This window comes from Rhinoderma darwinii, chromosome 2 (genome assembly GCF_050947455.1).
Source record: "Rhinoderma darwinii isolate aRhiDar2 chromosome 2, aRhiDar2.hap1, whole genome shotgun sequence".
NCBI classification, from domain to species: Eukaryota; Metazoa; Chordata; class Amphibia; order Anura; family Rhinodermatidae; genus Rhinoderma; species Rhinoderma darwinii.
Window position 1 is genome coordinate 410,711,549 of NC_134688.1, and position 22,810 is coordinate 410,734,358.

The window sequence follows — 22,810 nt, forward strand, 5'->3', positions numbered from 1 at the left end:
AATGTAAGTATATTGAGAAGTTTATTATTTTTATTTTATCAATTGTTTATGCCCAAAAAACTCCTTTCATACACTTTTATCGTTACATAGTTACATAGTTAGTACGGCTGAAAAAAGACACATGTCCATCAAGTTCAACCAAGGGAAGGGAAAAGGGAAGGAAAAATTTCTACACATAGGAGCTAATATTTTTTTGTTCTAGGAAATTATCTAACCCTTTTTTAAAGCCATCTACTGTCCCTGCTGTGACCAGCTCCTGCGGTAGGCTATTCCATAGATTCACAGTTCTCACAGTAAAGAAGGCTTGTCGCCTCTGAAGCTTGAACCTTTTTTTCTCCAGACGGAGGGAGTGCCCCCTTGTTTTTTGAGGGGGTTTTACAAGGAACCGGATTTCACCATATTTTTTGTATGTGCCATTAATATATTTATATAAGTTAATCATGTCCCCCCTTAGTCGTCTTTTTTCAAGGCTAAATAGGTTTAATTCTTTCAATCTTTCCTCATAACTTAAATTCTCCATGCCCCTAATTAGCTTCGTTGCTCTTCTTTGTATTTTTTCCAACTCCAGGGCATCCTTTCTATGAACTGGAGCCCAGAACTGAACTGCATATTCTAGATGAGGCCTCACTAATGCTTTGTAAAGTGGTAATATTACATCCCTGTCCCACGAGTCCATGCCTCTTTTAATACACGACAATATCCTGCTGGCTTTTGAAGCAGCTGATTGACATTGCATGCGGTTATTGAGTTTATGATTTACAAGTACACCCAGATCCTTCTCAACAAGTGAATCCGCCAGTGTAGCTCCCCCTAGGACATATGATGCATGCAGGTTGTTGGTACCCAGATGCATAACTTTACATTTATCTACATTAAACTTCATCTGCCAAGTGGACGCCCAAACACTTAGTTTGTTTAAATCTGCCTGCAATTCATGAACATCTTCCATAGACTGAACTATATTACATAGCTTGGTGTCATCTGCAAAAATAGAAATAGTGCTATTAATCCCATCCTCTATATCATTAATAAATAAGTTGAATAATAGTGGTCCCAGCACTGAACCCTGGGGTACACCACTTATAACTGGGGACCATTCAGAGTAGGAATCATTGACCACAACTCTCTGGATACGGTCCTTGAGCCATTTCTCAATCCAATTACAAACTATATTTTCTAAACCTATAGTCCTTAATTTACCCATTAGGCGTCTATGGGGGACAGTGTCAAATGCCTTTGCAAAGTCCAAAAACACTAAATCCACAGCGGCCCCTCTGTCTAGACTTCTGCTCACCTCTTCATAAAAACAGATTAGGTTAGTTTGACAACTTCTGTCCTTAGTAAAACCGTGCTGGCTGTCACTTATAATGCTATTTATTGTCACATTATCCTGTATATAGTCCCTCAATAGCCCCTCAAACATTTTCCCCACGATGGATGTTAAGCTTACTGGTCTATAGTTACCTGGGGAAGACCTAGAGCCCTTTTTGAAAATAGGCACCACATTTGCGCTGCGCCAGTCCCTTGGCACTATACCAGTCACTAGAGATTCTCTGAATATTATGAAAAGGGGGACAGAAATAACTGAACTAAGCTCTTTAAGAATTCTAGGGTGTAACCCATCTGGTCCCGGGGCCTTGTGCACATTTATTTTATTTAATTTAGCTTGGACCATCTCTACATTCATCCAATTCAGTATATCAACTGATATATTAACAGCACTGGCACCGCCTACATCAGCTGCTCTTTCTTCTGTTGTATATACAGAGCTAAAGAACCCATTTAGTAACTCTGCCTTCTCTTGATCCCCTGTGATCAACTCCCCATTACCATTATCTAGGGGTCCTACATGTTCAGACCTTGGCTTTTTAGCATTTATATACTTGAAGAATTTTTTGGGATTTGTTTTACTATCCTTGGCCACCTGCCTTTCATTTTGTATTTTTGCTAATTTTATTACATTTTTACAGATTTTATTAAGCTCTTTATATTTTACAAGGGCTACAGCTGTACCCTCGGATTTGTATTTTTTAAATGCCCTTTTTTTGTCATGTATTGCCCCTTTCACAGAAGGTGTAAGCCATGTGGGGTTTAATTTTTGTCGTTTATACTTGTTACCTATAGGAATAAATTTTGCACTATAATAACTCAAAGTAGATTTGAAAATCTCCCATTTATCATTTGTTCCATTATTTGACATTAGTTCTTCCCAGTCCATATCCTGAATTGCAGCCCTCATCCTGGGGAAATTGGCTTTCTTAAAATTAAATGTTTTTGCCCTCCCAGCCTGCGTTTGTTTTTTACAGTATAGGTAAAATGTAACTATATTATGATCACTGTTACCGAGGTTTTCACGAACATTGACATTCCCAACAAGATCCGCATTATTAGAAATGACCAGATCCAACAGAGCTTCACCTCTAGTCGGGTCTTCCACAAACTGGCCCATAAAATTTTCCTGCAACAGGTTGAGGAAATGTCTCCCCTTTGCAGTTGAAGCTGAACCATGACACCAATTAATATCCCGGAAATTAAAATCTCCCATTATCACTACAGTACCCGCCTGTGCAGCCCACTCCATCTGTTTATATAGCTGAACATCCATCTCCTCAGTTATATTGGGGGGTCTATAGATTACACCAAAAGTAATTTTTTCAGTGTTTACCTCCCTTTCTAGTTCCACCCACAAGGTTTCAACCTCCTCACCGTATTCACCCACTATTGTCTCTTTCACACTCGCCTTCATATCATTTCTCACATACAGACATACTCCACCACCTTTCCTATTTGTCCTGTCTTTCCGAAAAAGTGTAAAACCCTGTAGATTTACAGCCCAGTCATGTGAAGAGTCCAGCCATGTTTCAGCAACACCAACTATATCTATATTTTCTTCCAGTATCAAGGCCTCCAGCTCCCCCATTTTGCTTGCTAGACTTCTGCCATTTGTGAACATACACTTTAACTTGCCTGTCAGTTTTTCACTTTTATTATCAGAAATGTGATTTGACATTAATCGGGCCTTTTTATTTACACTGATGTTTTGTAACGAAAGGATCTCCTTATCTTGTTGTCTAGTCCTCTCCCCACATTCTGTTTCTCCCCCCACCAATATAGTCTGACCCCTCTCTAACCTGGCTACCCCTTTTTTTTTTCTACATTGACCTTCCTCCTCAGCCCTAGTTTAAATACTCCGCCACCCCAGCTAGAATTCTCTCCCCCAGCACAGCGGACCCCCTTCCATTTAGGTGCAAATCATCTGCAGAATACAGTTTGTACCCCAATGAAAAGTCAGCCCAGTGCTCTAGGAACCCAAATCCTTCTCCTCTACACCAAGACTTAAGCCATGCATTTAACTCCCTGAGCTCCCGCTGTCTTTCCTGTGATGCGCATGGCACAGGCAGTATTCCTGAGAATACTACTTTGGAGGTCCTTCCCTTCAGCTTGTAGCCTAGTTCTTTAAAATTATTCTTAAGGCTCCTCCACCTACCATTTATTCTGTCGTTGGTACCGACATGGACCACGACAGCTGGATCATCACCAGCCCCTCCCAGCAATTTGTCCACCTGTTCCACCACATGCCGAACCCTGGCACCAGGGAGACAGCAAACCATTAGGTTGAGGTGGTCTTGGCGACAAATTATTCTATCTGTCTTCCTGATTATAGAATCCCCTACATGCACTCTCTACATGCACTTCTCTACATGCACTCCGCTAAACAGCATTGAGATAAGTTGTCTATAGATTTTAAATGGAAATCTGACCTCTATGACTGTTCGTTCGTATAATTGCCACTTTGCCCAATACCCCTTTAAACATTTGTGGCAATAACATAATCCGATTCAGTTGGAAAAATCAGTTGGAATTGTTTGTAATTACAGAGACCAGTAAAGTAAAAAAAATATATTGGAGACTTCCTTACCTATGTGTATTACCCCTACCAGGTATGGTTTCCACACGGTCATGTGCAGACATTCCCCTATTTCTTGCTTAACAATCTGCAGTAAATCCACATGAAAGTCAAGCTCAAAATCTGAAATTGTGAATTTTAATGCCGACTTTTGCCACGAATTTCACCATACTGCATTTCTGTTCAATGCAAAGCGGGCTTAAAAACTTGCAGAATGCTTTCAAATTTGCAAATTATTTTTTTTTATCACTGCATGCGGAGGAGTCTTAGTCAGCAACTGGAACGTTTGCGCCTGGTCTGCATTGCCCCTTTTAAGTATGTGGATTTACTGTGTTAGGCTATGTTCCCACGTCGCAGTAAAAACCACATCTTGCGAAAACCACAAAAAAAACGTACATTTGTGAACCAAGTCTCATTTTCTCATTACGAAGAAATTCGATGCTCTTGAGGTTGCTTACCTAATGATGACCAATTAGCGACTGAGGAATAACATAAATGCTGTTTCTAATGATCTGGTTAATAGTACTTTGTTAATTGGAGTTGGCTCTCCTCTCTAATGTCTGCGGGATTTAGATCATTAGTTGGCATATTATGAGGAGCAATGCTTTGTCCTTTTGTGCTAACATGTCTCGTCTCCAAATCTGGGGCAATATATTCTCCTGTATTATCTATTCTCAGATGAGCCGTGATCATAATGAGTCAGTGTGTTATTGTTTCCTATCACGAAACATTTTGTTTTTGGCATCTTTAAAGGTGAAGCGTTTTCATGAGACTGTTCTGTCATATTTTATAGATGCTGTGAAGTCGCTAATATTTTCCCCTACCAGGGTTTAGGGTGTTCAGAATTAATGACTGAGGTTTCAACTCAATGGCTACTCCCTGAGTTAAAGCGACCCTTCAGTCAAAACCAAAAAATTTACTATAAACTGCAATATTCTAGTTAACATGCCTGGTGGCTGTCTCCTGTTTGTTCATGGCTCCGTTCCTGCATTTCGGTCCAGTATCCAAGATGGCCGCCACTGTCGCAGACTTGCATATGGACAGCCAGTATTAGACAGTGCTGTGTCCATCTGAGTGCCGGAGCCATTGCATAACGAACACTAACCGCGCCTGACGGAACCCATTAAAGGGTATTCGGGTTACAAGAAGTTACCCCCTATCTGTAGGGTAAGGGGTAACTTGCTGATCAGTGGGTGTCCGTCAACTCGGACCCCCACCGTTTACGAGAATGGGGAGCCCAAAGTTGCCCGAACCCCAAGTTTGAACCAAGCGGCAGGTCGCTCATGCGCATTGCCGCTCCATTCATTCTCTATGGCAGCGCCGGAAAAAGCTAAACACTGCCCTTGGCTGTCTCCGGCGCTCCCATAGAGAATGAATGGAACGGCAGTGGACATGAGCAACCTGCCGCTCAGTTCAAACTTTGGGTTCGGGCTCCCCGTTCTCGTAAACTGTGGGGGTCCAAGCTGTCTGACACCCACCGATCAGCAAGTTACCCCTTACCCTACGGATACTTGTTGTAACCGGAATACCCTTTTAACTTTAATGGGTTCCATCAGGTTTCTGGCATGGTGTCTGAAGTTTTAACTTAAAGAGGTTCTGTCACCACATTATAAGTGCCCTATATTGTACATGATGTGATCGGCGCTGTAATGTAGATCACATCAGTGTTTTTTATTTAGAAAAACGATCATTTTTGACTGCGTTATGACCTATATTAGCTTTATGCTAATGAGTTTCTCAATGGACAACTGGGCGTGTTTTACTATATTACTAAGTGGGCGTTGTATAGAGGAGTGTATGACACTGACCAATCAGCGACCAATCCGTGTCATACACTTCTCTCCATTCATTTACACTGCAGATAGCGATATAGCTATATCGCTATTTGCAGTCACCATGTATATTCATTGTCATGACACGAGTAGCGTTATAGTGCGTTTGTGACTGCAAATAGCGATATAGATATATCGCGATCTGCAGTGTAAATGAATGGAGAGAAGTGTATGACGCTGATTGGTCAGTGTCATACACTCCTCTGTACAACGCCCACTTGGTCATATAGTAAAACACGCCCAGTTGTCCATTGAGAAACTCATTAGCATAAAGCTAATATAGTTCATAATGCAGTCAAAAATGATCGTTTTTCTAAATAAAAAACACTGCTGTTATATACATTACAGCGCCGATCACATCTTGTATAATATAGGCCACTTATAATGTGGTGACAGAGCCGCTTTAACAAGCTTAAGATTCTGCTACTCAAATGCAGTAAATGTATTTTTATTGAATACCGCACACGGCAGCGTTCTAAACTATTTCTTCTATTCCAATTGACATGCAGCAGTTTTATAAGGATTGGATCTTTGTCTAATATACTGGTCAGAAGAGAAAACCCTCATATCTGTATGTTTGTATTCCAGGAATCTCTGTCAGCAGTCTGAGTGACAACCTCTTTGTTCTCCATGTTAAATGTGAAGACAACAAACAGAAGGTAGTAGACGCTTACATCATTCTGCATCGATACTGTATCATCCGTTTTACTATTGTGCGTTGTGATTTATATAGTGGCCACTTGTACACGTAGAGACATCAGAGAATTACATTGTGACCAATGATCTCTTAGACCTTTTTCAAGAACTGCATCAAACGTTGGGGTCTCCTGTATTCTACAAATAGAGAGAACAGAGAGGCTGTTGCGATGATTTTCCGTATATTGCGACAGCCCCTCTGTACTTTTCATCGATAGAATAAAGGCACTATAAATGGCTGCAGCAGATGGCGACAGGAGAATGACTTATTAAATGCGGTTTACCTCTGCCACCAGAAGTGTTCCTGCTCATAAAGGAAATGATTTGGGTGCAAGCTTAATGTTAGTCAATTACTTAAAATGCAATTCCATACAAATTGTAGGTTCCTCAAGCCAGGCACCTGTAAGCTTATTGGTGTCCAACATCATAAATTATTGAGGTATTTGATTTTGTTTTAATGGATTTACTAACCTAAATGGTAGAATTATAGTATTTAAAAATAAAATAGAATTCATATTCTAGGGAAGGAATATAATAATAGTGTCCTATCTAATATAAACTGGTTTGTAATACCCATCAGCTAACATGTTTTAACATCATGCGATTGTGATGCCCCAGGAGAGCTCTCCAGCCATTTGCTGCGCAGCCCCTTCATCTCAAGATCTTCTGTCTATTTCCATGGTTTTGTCTGTGTCCATATATGAAATAATGAACCAGGTCTCTGTAAAGCTCTTTATTAATGCCCCTTTTGAAAACGTAAAGCTGGGCTGTTGAAGCGTTGTGTGAAGTGTGTTTTATAATTAGTATTTCTGTCTCCAGGGAGATGTGGTGCTGCAGAGCGATCACGTGATCGAGACACTGACAAAAGTTGCCATAGTCGCTGAGAAATTCAACAATATCAACGTTAATCAGGGCAGGTATGTGTGTTCTATGTGTTCACAGTAGATTGATTCCCATCAGTATGTAGTCTTTTATGTCCACTAGAGAATGTGAATTTTATTTTGTTTTTTTTTGTTTTCTTTTCTTTTTTTGTCTGAGGATTTTATAACTGCTGAGTTGTATGTCGAAGGTGGCTGTTTGGTCATTTGGTTATTATTAAATTGCACACTATTTTTTATTTGTTTTTATAACGGAGATCCAACTTTAATTATTGATTTGTAAAGGATTTCTGCATAATATTAGTCTGACCTGCAAGGCTTGCAATTCCTATGCTTACCAATAGAAGACTCCTGTTTACAAGTAGCAATCAAGAGAGCCTGCCTGCACCAGCATAAAATAATAACTTGGTCGCTGCTTGGCAACAGACTACAAACCACAGCCTTGATAGATCAAGGTTTTCCTTTTAACCCCTTTGCGGCCGGGACAATTTTCACACTTTTGACAAACACAAAACCTGGATTGTAAAATAAAAAACAGAAATAATAATGTTCCCTGGCTCAATAACTAACAATGGACAATATTAGACCGGAGCAGGTAAAAGAAATTAAAATATATATATATATATATATATATATATATTTTATATTATAAACCGGGTGAAATTCTAAAGCACCCAAACAGATCAAGTAAAACAAAAAGCCTTTACCGCTCAGACAGCACAAGAAAATAAAAAATCCAATGTGTACTCAATCGGAATGAGTCCTAGTCTTTCTGGATTGTCGCCGTTGGAAGATCAGCAGTAACTCTGTGGAACTACAGGGACCAGAACAGCGGTCTGCACCGACACTTGATCGTGGACATATCTGCTTGCAGAAAGACTAGGACTCATTATTCCGATTGAGCACACATTGGATTTTTTATTTTCCTGTGCCGTCTGAGCGGTAAAAGCTTTTTGTTTTGAAATAAAAAAACACTCACATATTCACTCCTATATTTTCTGAAAGAAGGCGCTTCGCAGATCGTGAAAATGCCACCCAGCAGATTACACTCATGGGCACCTTCATGCAGTTCTACATCAAAGCTAAAACAAAAATTGCATTCATAACATGTTTAGCTTAACCCCTAGGCACACCAGGATGCAACTGTACGTCCCTGCTGCCAGTGTCTTAGCGCACAAGGACGTACAGTTACTGAGTTTTTCACGGTGCACACTGTCGGCGACAGTGTGCATCGGGAACCGGGAGGTCAGCTGTCGCCGACAGCTGACACTCCACTCTTGCCGACCAGCGGTCCTTTGCCGCTGGTTTTGGCGAATTAACCCCTTAAATTCGGCGATCAAGTGCAATCGCCGAATTTTGGGGGTTTCTAACATATCGGCAGACCCCGGTCCGAAATCGCGGGGTTTGCCGATAGTTACTATGGCTTCCGGGTCTGTCATGGACGGAAGCCCATCAAGACCAAACTTCGGCTGGTCCTGATAGGCTTCCTGTCAGAGTGACCGGAAGTCACTGTCGTTCCCGATGGCACACTGTAGGCGACAGTGTGCATCGGGAACTTGGAGATCAGCTGTCCCCGACAGCTGACACTCCAGTGTTGCCGATCAGTGGCTCATCGCCGCTGATTTTGGCAATTAACCCGTTACATGCGGGGCTCGATTGCGATCTCCGCATGTAGCGGGTTTGTAGCGCATCAGCAGCCCCCATGCAATCGTGGGGGCTTCTGATGCTTGTGATGGCACCCGGGGGCCAGACAACGGCCCCCAAGTCTGCCATGTATGTCAGCCTCTGCTGATCCTCGTAGACCAACTGTCAGTGACTGTGACGTCACACTGACAGTTGAAGTATGTTACACTACCTAGGTAGTGTAATGTATTCTAGCAGTGATCAAAGCTGCAGGTCAAAAAAAGAGTGTAAAAAGTAAAAGAAAAGTTAAGAAACAAAAAAAGAGTGTAAAAAGTTAATAAAAATGTTTTATAAAAGTGTAAAAATACGTTTTTGTTTTCCTATAATAAGTCATTTATTGTAGGGAAAAAATGAAAACGTTAAAAAAAAAAAAGTACACATTTGGTATCACCGTGTTCGTAACGACCCAAACTATGAAACTATAATGTTAATTTTTCCGCACGGTGAACGCCGCAAACAAAATAAACGGAAAATGATGTCAGCATCGCTATTTCTTGGTCACCACCCCTCCCAAGATATAGAATAAAAAGTGATCAAAAAGTTGCATTTACCCCAAAATAGTACCAATAAAAACTACAACCTGTCCGGCAAAAAAGACCTCCCACAGCTTTTTTTGATGAAAAAATAAAGTTACGGCTCAGAATAGCGTGTCCCAGAAAATAAATTATTTTATAGAAACGTCATTTTATTGTGCAAACGCTGCAAAACGTACAAAAAAAACTATACACATATGGTATCGCCGTAATCGTACCGACCGGCAGAATAAAGTAAAACTTAATTTATTGCGCACGGTGATGGCTGTAAGAAATAAAGAATTGAAAGTGCCAAAATCATTGATTTTTGGTCACCTTAGCTCTAAAAAAGAATCCTGTGGGGTCAAAATGCTCACTATACCCCTAGAAAAATTCCTTGTAGTTTCCAAAATGGGGTCACTTTTGGGGGGTTTCCACTGTTTTGGTCCCTCCGGGGCGTTGCAAACCCGACATGGCACTGAAAACCAATCCAGCAAAATCTGCGCTCCAAAATCCAAAAGGCGCTCCACATATGGAGTATTGCCGTAATCGGGAGAAATTGCTTTACAAATGTTGGGGTGCTTTTTCTCCTTTTATTCCTTGTAAAAATGAAAAAATTCTATGTTTCCACAGAAAAATAGGTGATTTTCAGATTCACAGACTAATTCCACTAAATTCTGCAAAAAAAACTGTGGGGTCAAAATGTTAACTATGCCCCTAGAAAAATGCCTTGAGGGGTGTAGTTTCCAAAATGGGGTCACTTTTGGGTGGTTTCGACTGTTTAGGTACCATAAGACCTCCTCAAACCTGACATGGTGCCTAAAATATATTCCTAAAAAAAAGGAGGCCCCAAAATCCCCTAGCTGCTCCTTTTGCTTCTGAGGCCGGTGCTTCAGTCCATTAGGACACTAGGGCCACATGTGGGGTATTTCTAAAATCTGCAGAATCTGGGCAATAAATATTGAGTTGCGTTTCTCTGATAAAATGTGTTACAGATTATTTTTTTTTATTACAAATGAATTGCAGCAAAAAAAATTAAATTTGTACATTTCACCTCTACTTTGCCTTAATTCCTGTGAAACGCCTAAAGGGTTAAAATACTTTCTGAATGTGATTTTGAATACTTTGAGGGGTGCAGTTTTCAAAATGGGGTGATTTATGGGGACTGTCTAATATATAAGGCCCTCAAAACCACTTCAGAACTGAACTGGTCCCTGAAAAAATGGCCTATTGACATTTTCTTGAAAATATGAGAAATTGCTGCTAAAGTTCTAAGCCGTGTAACGTCCTAGAAAAATAAAAGTACGTGAAAAAAAATTATGCAAACATAAAGTAGACATATGGGGGATGTTAACTAGTAAGTATTTTGTGTGGTATTACTATCTGTTTTACAAGCAAACACATTTAAATTTAGAAAAATTTAAATTTTTGCTAAAATTTGAAGTTTTTCACAAATAAATATTGAATTTATCAACCAAATTTTTTCACTAACATAAAGTACAATATGTCACGAGAAAACAAGCTCAGAATCGCTTGGATAGGTAAAAGCGTTCCGGAGTTATTACCACATAAAGTGACACGTCAGATTTGAAAAAATCGGCTGTGCCACAAGGCCAAAACAGGCTGCGTCCTAAAGGGGTTAAAGTCTGACCCAAACAGAGCCTGGGAAGCACAACAACGCTGCATGTTTTAAAAGTTCAAGATGTGCAGAGTTTATACCTGCTACTTTTATGCTGAATGGCCATTCGAGACCCCAATCTACTAGCACATTGGAACTCCTTTAACCTTCAGAAGCGCAGCAATTAGTTGTGGCATAGATTCCACTAGGAGTTGAAATCGTTCTACAGGAATATTGGCCTATGCGGACAGGTTAGCTTCTCGCAGTTTTTGCTAAAGTGTCATCCTGCCATAGGGTAAGCTGCCATGAAGGGATTAACCTAGCCACCACAATTCTTAGGGCATCCATCCAAATGTATTGGGGGACCCAGGGTGTGCCAAGAAAACATTCCCCACACCATTACTCCATCTCCACCAGCCTGAACTGTTGACGTCCGACCGGAAGGATTCATAGATTCATGCTGCTTGCACCAGATTCTGCCCCTCCCATATGCATTGTACAACACAAATTTGGATTCATCTCACCAGGCGATGTTTTTCCACTGCTTAGTTATCCACTTTTTGCGCTCTTTTGCTCACTGGAGTCTTGCCTTTCTGTTTCCCTTAGACCGTAATAGCACTGTGACCAATTTGTCTGCGGTTATAGCCCATCCATGCTAAGGAACGACAAGTTGTGCGTTCGTTAGTTGAAGCGCCAGCGTTGTAATCGTCGGCAATTTGCTTGACTGTGCACCGCCTGTTCATCAGAATGATTCTTGACATCCTACTCTCCACCCTTTCGTCGACGTCCACAGGATTCCCTTTCACTGGATGTGTTTCCTTGATAACCTCATTCTTGGTTTACACTCGACATCGTTGCGGGAGAAAACCCCCACGAGGTTGGCAGATCTTGAAATACTGGCCCTGGCTAGTCTGGCATTGATCACCATGCATCGTTCGAAGTTGCTTAGATCACTTGATTTTTTAATTCTAATGTGGATTCGCACTGAACCCAATCCACAGACCACTTTCTCACTAGATTTTATGCTGCACTCTGGAGGCACTTGTCTAATTAAGCTTCAGGGGAAGGTGTTTCTAATAAAGCGACCATTCAGTGAATGTCAGTCATGCATATAGCTTTACAAAAATCATCAAAAGTCCCCAAGTGTCCTGATTAGGCACTGGGACTGATTTACATATGCAGCAGCTCATCTTCTTACCCCTTTATTAGAGGAAAAGAAAAACTCCCTAAATGACAGGGTCAGTGGCGGACACAGACTGCAAAAGGCCCCTGTGCAGATAATGTGCCAGGGCCCCCCCGCCCCCCCCCCAATACCGACAAAGTTACCTAAACATATATATGCATATAAAAATAAACCTTACTAATAAAAATTATGAAGGAAGATTTATATTGTACATTTTATTACCAGTTTAGAACACAAGTAACACATTTTTTTCCGGGTTAAATTCTTATCTAAACTAAGTCCCTAAATGTGGGCAAAGAAAATGAAAAACCTATACTCGCCTCCTCCGGCGCCTCCGTTCCCCCTCCGCAGCCCCTATCCCTTTCTGTGTTTACAAAGCTGCTGTGGTGACGCGCGGTCGATGGCACATGACCGCTGCAGCCAATCAATGCCCTCAACAGCGATTTGCTGTGGAACTACTGTCCTCAGCAGCACACCAATGAGGAGTTATTGGCAGCAGCGGTCACGTGCCATCGGCAGCGCGTCACCAGTGCAGCCTTGTACACTTGTAACACAGACCGAGACAGGAGGATGGGGGCTGCGGCGGGTGAACGGAGGCGAGGGAGGAGGTGAGTATAGTTTTTTTATTTTCTTTGCCCACATTTAGAGACTTAGGTTAAATTGAATCATTGAATATAACACAAAGCACTCATGCAACTGAGATGCAATAATTTAGATGATCTTATCATGCTTAGCTTACTGCACTGTTACCTATCAAGCAGGACTGAATCTCAAGATATCTACAGAGGGGGCTGTATGGCGTTATCTACAGGGGGGACTGTATGGCGCTATCAACAGAGGGGGCTGTATGGCGTTATCTACAGGGGGGACTGTATGGCGCTATCTACAGAGGGGTCTGTATGGCGCTATCTACAGGGGGGTCTGTATGGCGCTATCTACAGGGGGGTCTGTATGGCGCTATCTACAGGGGGGACTGTATGGCGCTATCTACAGGGGGGACTGTATGGCGCTATCTACAGGGGGGACTGTATGGCGCTATCTACAGGGGGGACTGTATGGCGCTATCTACAGGGGGGACTGTATGGCGCTATCTACAGGGGGGACTGTATGGCGCTATCTACAGGGGGGACTGTATGGCGCTATCTACAGGGGGGACTGTATGGCGCTATCTACAGGGGGGACTGTATGGCGCTATCTACAGGGGGGACTGTATGGCGCTATCTACAGGGGGGCTGTATGGCGTTATCTACAGGGGGCTGTATGGTGTTATCTACAGGGGGGACTTTATGGCGTTATCTACAGTGTGGTCTGTATGGCGTTATCTACAGGGGTTCTGTATGGCGTTCCCTACAGGGGGGGTCTGTAGGGAAAGTCATACAGCCCCCCCCTGTAGGGAACGCCATACAGACCCCCCTTTAGGGAACGCCATACAGACCCCCCTGTAGGGAACGCTATACAGCCCCCCCTGTAGGGAACGCTATACAGCCCCCCCTGTAGGGAACGCCTTACAGCCCCCCCCTGTAGGGAACGCTATACAGCCCCCCCACTGTAGGGAACGCCATACACCCCCAATCACTCAAAAAAATGCGACCTACAGTGTGAAAAGACAAAAGACATGTATCCCCTATCCACAGGATAGGGGATACATGTGTGATCGCTGGCATTGATAGGGAGAGCGGGGGACCGAAAGTCCCCCGAAGTTCTCCATCACTCACCTCTGACTTCCGGTGTCTGCGCAGCTCAAGTGTGACCGGCGCTCCATTCATTTCTACGGAGCTGCCGACACAGACTCCGGAAGTCCGAGGTTTGTGATGGAGAACTTCAGGGGACTTTCGGTCCCCCGTTCTCCCTATCAATGCCAGCGATCACACACGTATCCCCTATCCTGTGGATAGGGGATACATGTCTTATGTTTAATGGCAGAGCGGGGAGATACTCCCTGCTCTGCCGTAGTGTTCCGTGGCATCGCGCTGTAGCAGCCATAGCGGCAGCTAGCGGAGATTCCGGCCAAGGTGGGGGCCCGTGCCGGCAGGTGACGCGGGCCCCCTCATGCCGCGGCCCCGTAGCAGCCGCTACGGCTGCTATAGCAGTAGTTACGCCCCTGTGTTAGGGGGAGTTCACACTGAGGTTTTTTTCGCGAAAAACGTCAGAAAGTGCCTCCCATTGAAATCCATGAAATTTTTCCTGCGAGCAGTAAAAACCGCATGCGGGAAAAAAGCGCAATGCCCTTTCTTCGGGCGTTTCTGTCTCTGACTTCCCATTGACAACAATGGCAGGCAGAAAATGCGTTTTTTGCTGCGTTTCCCTGCCCACGGCCCGATGGCCGAAAAACGCCACAAAAAAACGCAATGAAAAACGCGGGAAGTGTTCTACCGGCAGGTCAAAATATGCCTCAAAATTCCGGAAGGAATTATGAGGCAGATTTTTCTACATAAAAACTTCTCCCTTCTGACATGAACTTTTTAACTTCATCTACCTGTCCTCTGCAGTCTGCACGTCCTCCACTCGTCCTGTGTCTGTCCTCCGCTCATCCTATGAGTTCTCCGGCAGTCCTGACTGTACTGTCCAGCCGCCCGAAGTCTTACGTCGCACCGCCCCCTGTCCTCTCCCCTGCCTGAGCGCTCCTCCTACCACCAGCATCGCCGTCCTGTCCTATTGATCTATGCCAGATTGGCAGTGCAGTGTAGCGGCTATCACCGGGCCCGGGCACCCGCCCCCTCCCTCCCGATTGGTAGTGCAGTGTGGCGGCTATCACCGGGCCCCCGCCCCCTCCCTCCCCCTCCCCTCATGCCTAGTGTTGTGATGCTACTAGGCATGAGGGGGCCCGTGCCGCCAGGCCTGGTACATAAAATGTAATGTGCCTGTCAGGGCGACACGGGCCCCCCCATGCCGCGGGCCCCGTAGCAGCTGCTACGGCTGCTACTGTGGTAGTTACGCCACTGAACGGGCCCCCTTCCCACGCGGGGCCCTTGTGCAGCTGCACCGGCTGCACATGCGGTATGTCCGCCCCTGGACAGGGTGAGTTCAGACCTGGCTGATGTTTTCTGCTGCGAATTCAGAGGCAAATCCGAAAAGAATGTGCCCTCAATTGCACAATGAGTTTTTAAAACCCCATCCAGATGTATTATGCTGTAAATCCACAGCATGTTCATTCTGTTGCAGATTTTCACAGTGGATTTAACCCTTGGCTGAAGTCCGCATCAAAATCTGCATGGAAAAGATCTGTAGCGTGAGCTTAGCATCTTCATGCTGTTACTGGCAGCTTCCCCCTCCTAACCCTCTCTTAGGCTGGAATTGAACATGCAGTTTTCGTGGCTGATAGGTTCCACAAATTTCTACAACAAAACCTGCAGTGTGTGAATCCACCCTAAGAGACACGCACAACCAGTAAGTAGAACTATTCATCCTGCTCCCTGACTTCAAATGAGTTCTGTGCCCCTGAAAATTGCACCCGAATACCAGAAATCTATTTGAAAGCGAAGATTCTGGACCTTCATATCGAAGCTTTATCCCCTAAATGATATCCGCAGTAAGCACTTTGTATTGCACATGTCCTTGGGAGAGGGTTAAAGGGAACCTGTCTGCTCTCCTGACATGTCTGTTGTAGTAAATACTTTTATTTCCTATGAAATAACAATTTTGCAGCATATTTTCTCCGAACTCTGCATTGTTGCTTGTCTGTTATTCCTCCTTGAAATGTATGAATACATTGACAACTGGGTGTTACCATTCCCCTTTTCAACAGGATGAGTCTCTACACCGTCTGATACACTCAGCATTTATTGGACAGTGTCGGTGTGTGGGGACCTACCCCAATGATCAGGGAAATGGTGACACCCATTTGTCAATTTATTCATACATTTCCAGGAGAAATAACTGAGGAACAGCACAATGCACAATGCAGAGTTCTAAGTAAAGATGTTCCAGAACGGTTTATATCGTAGATCTGTTAGGGGTTCTCTAACAATTGCTGGTATGTATTATTGATGTCCTTTTTTTTTAATTTTTTTATCAGTAGTAACTTGTGTATTTTGTGACGGTCACTGTTTTTATCTCATTTTGGTGGTGTGGTACACAGGCTTCTTTGTATCTGAGCCATGTCACCAGAGTGTACAGTCTGATACAAAGTAACCAGTGTGAGAGGACCTATTCTTTATATGCCAAACTCTAGGATATCTCATTATATTGTTTTATTTTTCACAGCATCAAGTTTACTGTGGGTCAGGGTAAAGAAGGCATCATCGACTTTACATCAGGCTCTGAATTGCTGATCGCTAAAGCCAAAAATGGACACTTGTCTGTGGTAAGGATTCTTCACGTTCTGATATGACTACTTCGTTCTCTTTTTCATGGTTGATAGCAACTTTAATATTATTCCTAATACAGCCTGAACCTACCAGTTAGTATTAAAGCAGTCCACAGACCTATTTTTGGCAGGCAATCTCATGTTTATGGTGACTTGCATACAATCTTCTGATTTTTATTAATCCGGGGAAACTGGTTGCACTTTAACTTGTCCAGTTTTTGTGTCCCTCAAGATGTGTTCTGCCAGAGGCGTTTGACTACATCTTATCCCTGCTCCCATGATAGTATATATAGGTATGTTCTGCTAATCCAGACAGGCATGGTTATGATGAGATGATCTATCAGGACACTTACCGGATTGCAGGAATCTTCAATGCTCATTTCCATACGCTGCCCAGAGCAATAACAGGACTTTTTTTATGGTTCATTTTTGTAAGGCACTGTATTTGAGGACCTGTTTGTGCTCAATGGTGGGCATACCCTTTAAAGATCCAGTCTCCTAGTTAGGGCCTGGATTGTAAAAAGTGTTCACTAGAACTCTTCTAATAGATACAACTCGAACAGCATCCAAGTTTATAGATCACCAACAACATAAGATCACCCCTTTTTGTAGCAAATTTGTTGCAGATCTATACCGGTGTCTGGAAGGTAAACTCTCGAGTCTGCAAAAAAAAAAGAAGCACCGTGAAGATATAATAACTCTCCAAGTACTCCACAAATAACTCTTTGACAAAGGTTTAGAAAAGTACTTGCCTGTTGGATATAGGAAAATGTCGAAGTCAATAAATGGAGTACAGTTTAGTTAGCCATTAGCATAGCAAAGAAATGGCTGAACGGTATATGCGCCTCTGGAACAGGCCATGCTCTAAAATGAGCGGTCATGTGGGAAGGTCACTTGTGCGGGAGGCCACAAAGTGGACGATGACATCTCTAGAGGGGTAACTAATTTTCATGGCGGAGATGGGACAATCTGGGCAAATAACGGCTGTCCGTGGGATCTTGAAAAACAAATGCTATTCATAGCATAAGCCAAATATGCCGTGCTACCAAAAGCACACCATCTGCAGTGTAATCCATAGTGGTGGCCGCAACATTCCTACATGCAGCAAATCTTGCATAGGTAGAAAGTAAGATGAAGGCAGCAAAAATCCTGGGGTAACCCTAGGGAAGAAGCCTACATGAGGAAAACTTTCTGCAATCTGCAAGACAACGGAATAAAGCAATGACCTGAAATAAAGCAGATCTGTACTGGCATGGGTGAAAAACAATTATGTTAATTTCCTGTGGTGGTCCCAGAGAACAAGCCTTAAGTCCCTTTTACATTGGGCAATTATCGGGCAGACAAGCATTCATATAACGCTTGTTGCCGATAATTGCCCTGTGTAAACAGGTCAGCGATCAGCAGATGAACGAGCATCAGCTGATCGTATAGTTTTGAAAAACTGAAATATAATCGTTGGCGGCAGCACATCTCCCTGACCCGCTTCCGACATGATGATGATGTATGAGGACGAGCGATCAGAGTAACAACCGTTCATCTCCATACGTAGCTCCTTGTGACAGGAGCAAACGAGCGCCGATCAACTATGTCTCTCTTTATCGGCACTCGTTGCGCTTGCCAGAATTGGCCGATGTAATAGAGCCTTTAGTTTAATGTAGAATTTTTGGCTATACCTAAAACACAAAAGTCCAATGGGCTAAGTACTTTTTATAGGCAGTGTAGACTCAATGTTTATCATATATGGATAATCGTTTTACAATGTCATGATGATGTAGGAAACTAGAGTTGCGACATGTTTGTGCAGCCATTAGCCTTACGAAATACTGCTAAGAAACCATCTGTTACATAGGTCTGTAGGCCTATTGAGCTCGGTACAATATAAATAATTATTAAATAAGTTCATTGTTTCAATATGTTACTCAATCTAAATGTAAAGTTTTGTTTTTTTGTTTTTTTTAAGGTTGCCCCACGGCTGAATTCCCGATGATGAAAAAGTGCAATTTGATAGTAATCTGGACTACAACCAAACTGACAGTTTCTCATACGCCCGTTTTCCCCACTTGTTGAACAGTACCTGCTTTTTATATTTTATAGTTACCAAAGACATGCGCTGCTTAAAATAAGAAATCATTTTATATATTTGTGAAAGTCAAATATTTTATTTTATTTTTTAACTTGCTTTTGCACAGTTGCGCCCCTCTCCCCCCCCCCCCCCCCCCCTCCTCCGATATCATTAAGCATTTTCTGCAGTAGGCATAAGCAGATTGCTCCACTAAGATGGTGGGGTCCAGCCTCTGTACATGTCTGTGTGAGAGGAGGATAGAATATTATTAGTCTCTTCCCATAATGCCTGAGAGGCCTTTACCACTTTGCAGACATACCTGGATATGGATTGGTTTCAGACAAAGCAAAATATTAGTCTGCACTAAAAGGAAAACTTATTTATGCAATCTTAATTTCAGGTAAAAATGCTGAGGTATAATAAGCAGATTTTATAGCTTTTATTCTACTAAAAGATATATTGTACAATAATTCTCGGAAGAGCCTTACGATGTCATTGTGTTGTGTATCCAGAGAAATCCAAAGCCATATGTAAATGAGTGGACTTTGTAGGACGTGAACGAAACAAATCCTAGTCACTGTCTTTTAGGAGAAATGTCCATTGCAAGAGTTGATGTTTTGTAAATGTAAGAAATACTAAAATGTGCAATATATATATATTGTGTAGGGCACCTTAACTAACGTTTGGTATACAAAGAAGAATCCTAATTTGCTCACACTCCTTTCTCTTTCACCGGTTGTTTTTTTTTCATATCTGCCATTCACATTCATTGAATTTTTGGCTTTACAGATGTTGAAATTACTGCATTGTTTTATCTGTGGTCTATGTGTCGACATGGTTCGGTTCATAGTGTCCATCTGTATAGTGGAGAAGTCACTCCCCATTCACGAGGATCTATGTATTTCATAGGAAGTAGTGGAATTGTGTGCGGGAGACAATTAATGTACACACTAAGGAAAATAAGTGAAATATGAGGGCAGCTGTTTTCAGGAGAGGGCCTATGCCCTATAGTATACTGCCCTATTTTCATGCATAGACCTCTTAACAAGGACCAGTCCGTTCTCCTGACATGTCTGTTTTAGTAAATACTTGTATTCCCCTAACCATTCTGAAGCACCCTTTCTTCAAATTTTGTGTTGTGCTGTTCCTCTTATTCCTCCTGGAAATGTATGAATAAATTGATAAAAGGGGGTTATCATTGGTTATCACTGTCAGCACTGATTGGACAGTGCAAGGATACACCCTATTGACCAGTTAAGGCGTAGTTGTCCATTTATTCACACGTTTCCGGGAGGAATAACAGAGGAATGTCACAACGCAGAGTTCTAAGTAAAGATGCTGCAGAACTGATATTTAATGACCTGTCGGTGGATCTGACATATCCTCATTAAAGGTCATTACTAGCAGGTGCTAAAAGCACTCGAGGTCTTAAGAGATTATCAATGGGCTATACGTGTATGGGTTTCTGTAGATAGATGACCCCATGAACAGACCAAGTCATAACATTTGTATGTTTTTGTTACAAGCCGTCGTTCACCACGAATGCTTTGACCAACAGGATTTTCTTTTTATACAGTTTGTGTTAGCGTTGGTGTTCCTTGGATATTTTGTGTGCCTCGTGATAAGAGATGTTACGTTTGTGAACCATAGTTCATACAGTACACTGCCATGTCCATTGACCGAGAACCACAACTTCTGAACATTGGAATACTATTGAGACATTTAATTATTCAGTTCTTTTTGTTTTAACAATGTTTTAACTCATTACTCCTCTTCTGCTTTTTAACCAAATGTTGACACACTACAGATTGGTGGTGCCATCTTTTTACCTTGGAAACCTTTTACATTTCAGATACTGTGACTTAAAGTATATCCCTCACCTATATACAATGGAGGCGTCCATATTTATAAGCTTGAGGTTGCCCGTACACGTAGCAGTAGTGCACCGTGTGGCCATCGCAAATATGTGGTTGGCAATAAATCTGTGTGACGTACGCAATCCCTACACGTACAGGTACCCTGACCATGTTCAGATATCATTTCCCTCATCTGTGAGACTTAATGCAGAAGTCATTATTGTCTGGTGAATTGAAGGATTGCTTCTCATTCAGCCTTCAAAACTGCTGCCTCCTCAGGTGTGCTGGTGACAGATATGCTTTGGGCCATGTGGTTACCACCATGCTATTTTGTCTTTCTTCTGAATAGGTGTAAGAGAAAATGCTTTAACACCAGTGATTGCATTTGTGCCTTTCCACCAATAAATCTGCAGTTAATATACAATGTGTCATTTCGGTTCATCTATCCTCCTCCAGAAACTGCTGTTTCTATGTTTTGTATAATACCATTGTTTCCGAAGTGTTGTGAATTTATTTCTCACCCGTGTCATTGGGGGACACAGACCATGGGTATAGGCTGCTGCCACTAGGAGGCGATACTAAGCATTAAAAGTTTTAGCTCCTCCTATACAGGCAATACCCCTCCTGCAGACACTGAGCTGATCAGTTTTAGCTTTGTGTCGGTAGGAGGCAACTCCCTGCTTCTGCAGCAGTCTGCCGTTTTTTGTTTTTCCCCTGTATTTTAGAGAACCGGATTGACACTGTCTCCCTGTTCACCCCACCATGGCCAGGGCACACAGTGTCAATCCTATCGCGCCTTTGTCCCCCTGCAAAAGAAAAGTGTGACGAGCACCAGAATTTCTCTGTCGCCAAACAGCCTAACGTCACCCAGCTTTCTGCCTGCGCCCTACCAGATTTCCCTCTCACCACACAGAGGCACACTGAAAGGCCTATGGGTTGAAATAAGGGGTGGGAGAGAGAATAATAAAATACTTAATGGCGGGACTTATTCTGACTGCCATATTTGGAGTTGGGGATGAATTTTTCCCCTATTGAGGCAATTTGGATTCGCTTCATGAGAATTTTTGTCTTTCTCTGGATCAACTAGGTAGACTTGATGGACCTGTGTGTTTTTTGGTCGACTATGTAACTATGTATTGTGCCATCGCTAGACTCTGTACCTGACATGACTACGCAGTTCTTGCTTACGTCTCCTTACCCTCCTACATGGCAGAGTAATTGTGTTGTTGCAGATTGCTCCATCTTCTTTTTAGAATGGAAACTCGACTGCTTCTTTATGTCGGAAATTAAGGGCGAAACGTCTTGCTCAGTTTCTATTGACATCATTTTTATTTGCTCTAGGCATTAAATCCAAGATTCTCTGTAGCAGTGCTGTCAAAGCTGCAAGCAGACAATCCTAAATTCCAGTACAGGGAATTTAGTTCCTAACAGGTTTATTCTCATGTGGTCATTCTTGACCCCCTCCACCTTCTCTTTCAGGCCAAGTATGCCATCTTTGTTCCTGCCTACGCCCAAGCCGGTTCCTACTGATCCGGAATGGGCATAATCCCTATCTCTGAGACAGACCTCTGTCATGGCTGTCCTGAGTCGTCTAGCCCACTGATTCCTTCCCAGAAGACTGCCCTCTGCATCTTGGTGTACAGACCTAGTCCCTGTAAAATGGGCCAGGTCAGGTTCTCCCCCGTGTTTCTAATAGTCAACCTTTGTTGTCCAGAGATTCGATCTTAATGCCCCCTTGCAACACGAGGGAAAGTACACCAATCCTAAATAGAAATTACATGCTGTACTCTGCTCCAGAAGTGCCGTCACGTGGGACATTTGTTTCCTGTGTTGTGAATTTATTTAACATCTATGAGTATTTTGCATAATTTTAAAGGTCGAAGGATTTTATAGAGTAAGGTTCGACAGATTTATTAAGAGGCGCACACCTCTTAATAAACTTGTCGCGTCTTTCTTCACACTGTTTGCTATAATTGTGGTGTAACAATTGTGATCGCACGGCCGGGCCCCATACCTCCTCCCCTGACCGGACATTAAATGATGTACTCGCTGCTCCCCCCCCCCCCCCCCACATGCCCCCAGATCTTCTCAGGCTCACCCTTCAGGCCGCGGCGCATACAAGGTCCTGAGGCCGAGCAGTGTCGACTGTATATGCGACGCAGAGGTGGAGCACACAACATCCATTGTTTATATTTTTATTGCGTGTCCCCTGTTATGCCCAAGCCACAGAGTGAAATCTTCACAATCTAGGAGCTGGCATAGTTTTCCTCTATAATT

At 42.9% G+C, this 22,810-nt stretch overlaps 1 protein-coding gene across 5 annotated transcripts in view; it reads left to right on the top strand.

The window, feature by feature from the left end:
- MYO1C (myosin IC) overlaps positions 1-20,957 on the top strand; it is a 141,948-nt gene extending 120,991 nt beyond the window's left edge. For all 5 annotated transcript variants that reach the window (XM_075854187.1, XM_075854188.1, XM_075854186.1 and 2 more), the window contains exons 29-32: positions 6,328-6,398; positions 7,255-7,352; positions 16,513-16,612; positions 18,576-20,957. In XM_075854187.1, coding sequence (XP_075710302.1) covers positions 6,328-6,398; positions 7,255-7,352; positions 16,513-16,612; positions 18,576-18,602 — 296 coding nt within the window. In that variant the 3' untranslated portion in view covers positions 18,603-20,957. The remainder of the gene's footprint in view (positions 1-6,327; positions 6,399-7,254; positions 7,353-16,512; positions 16,613-18,575) is intronic.
- The last annotated feature ends 1,853 nt before the right edge of the window (positions 20,958-22,810 follow it).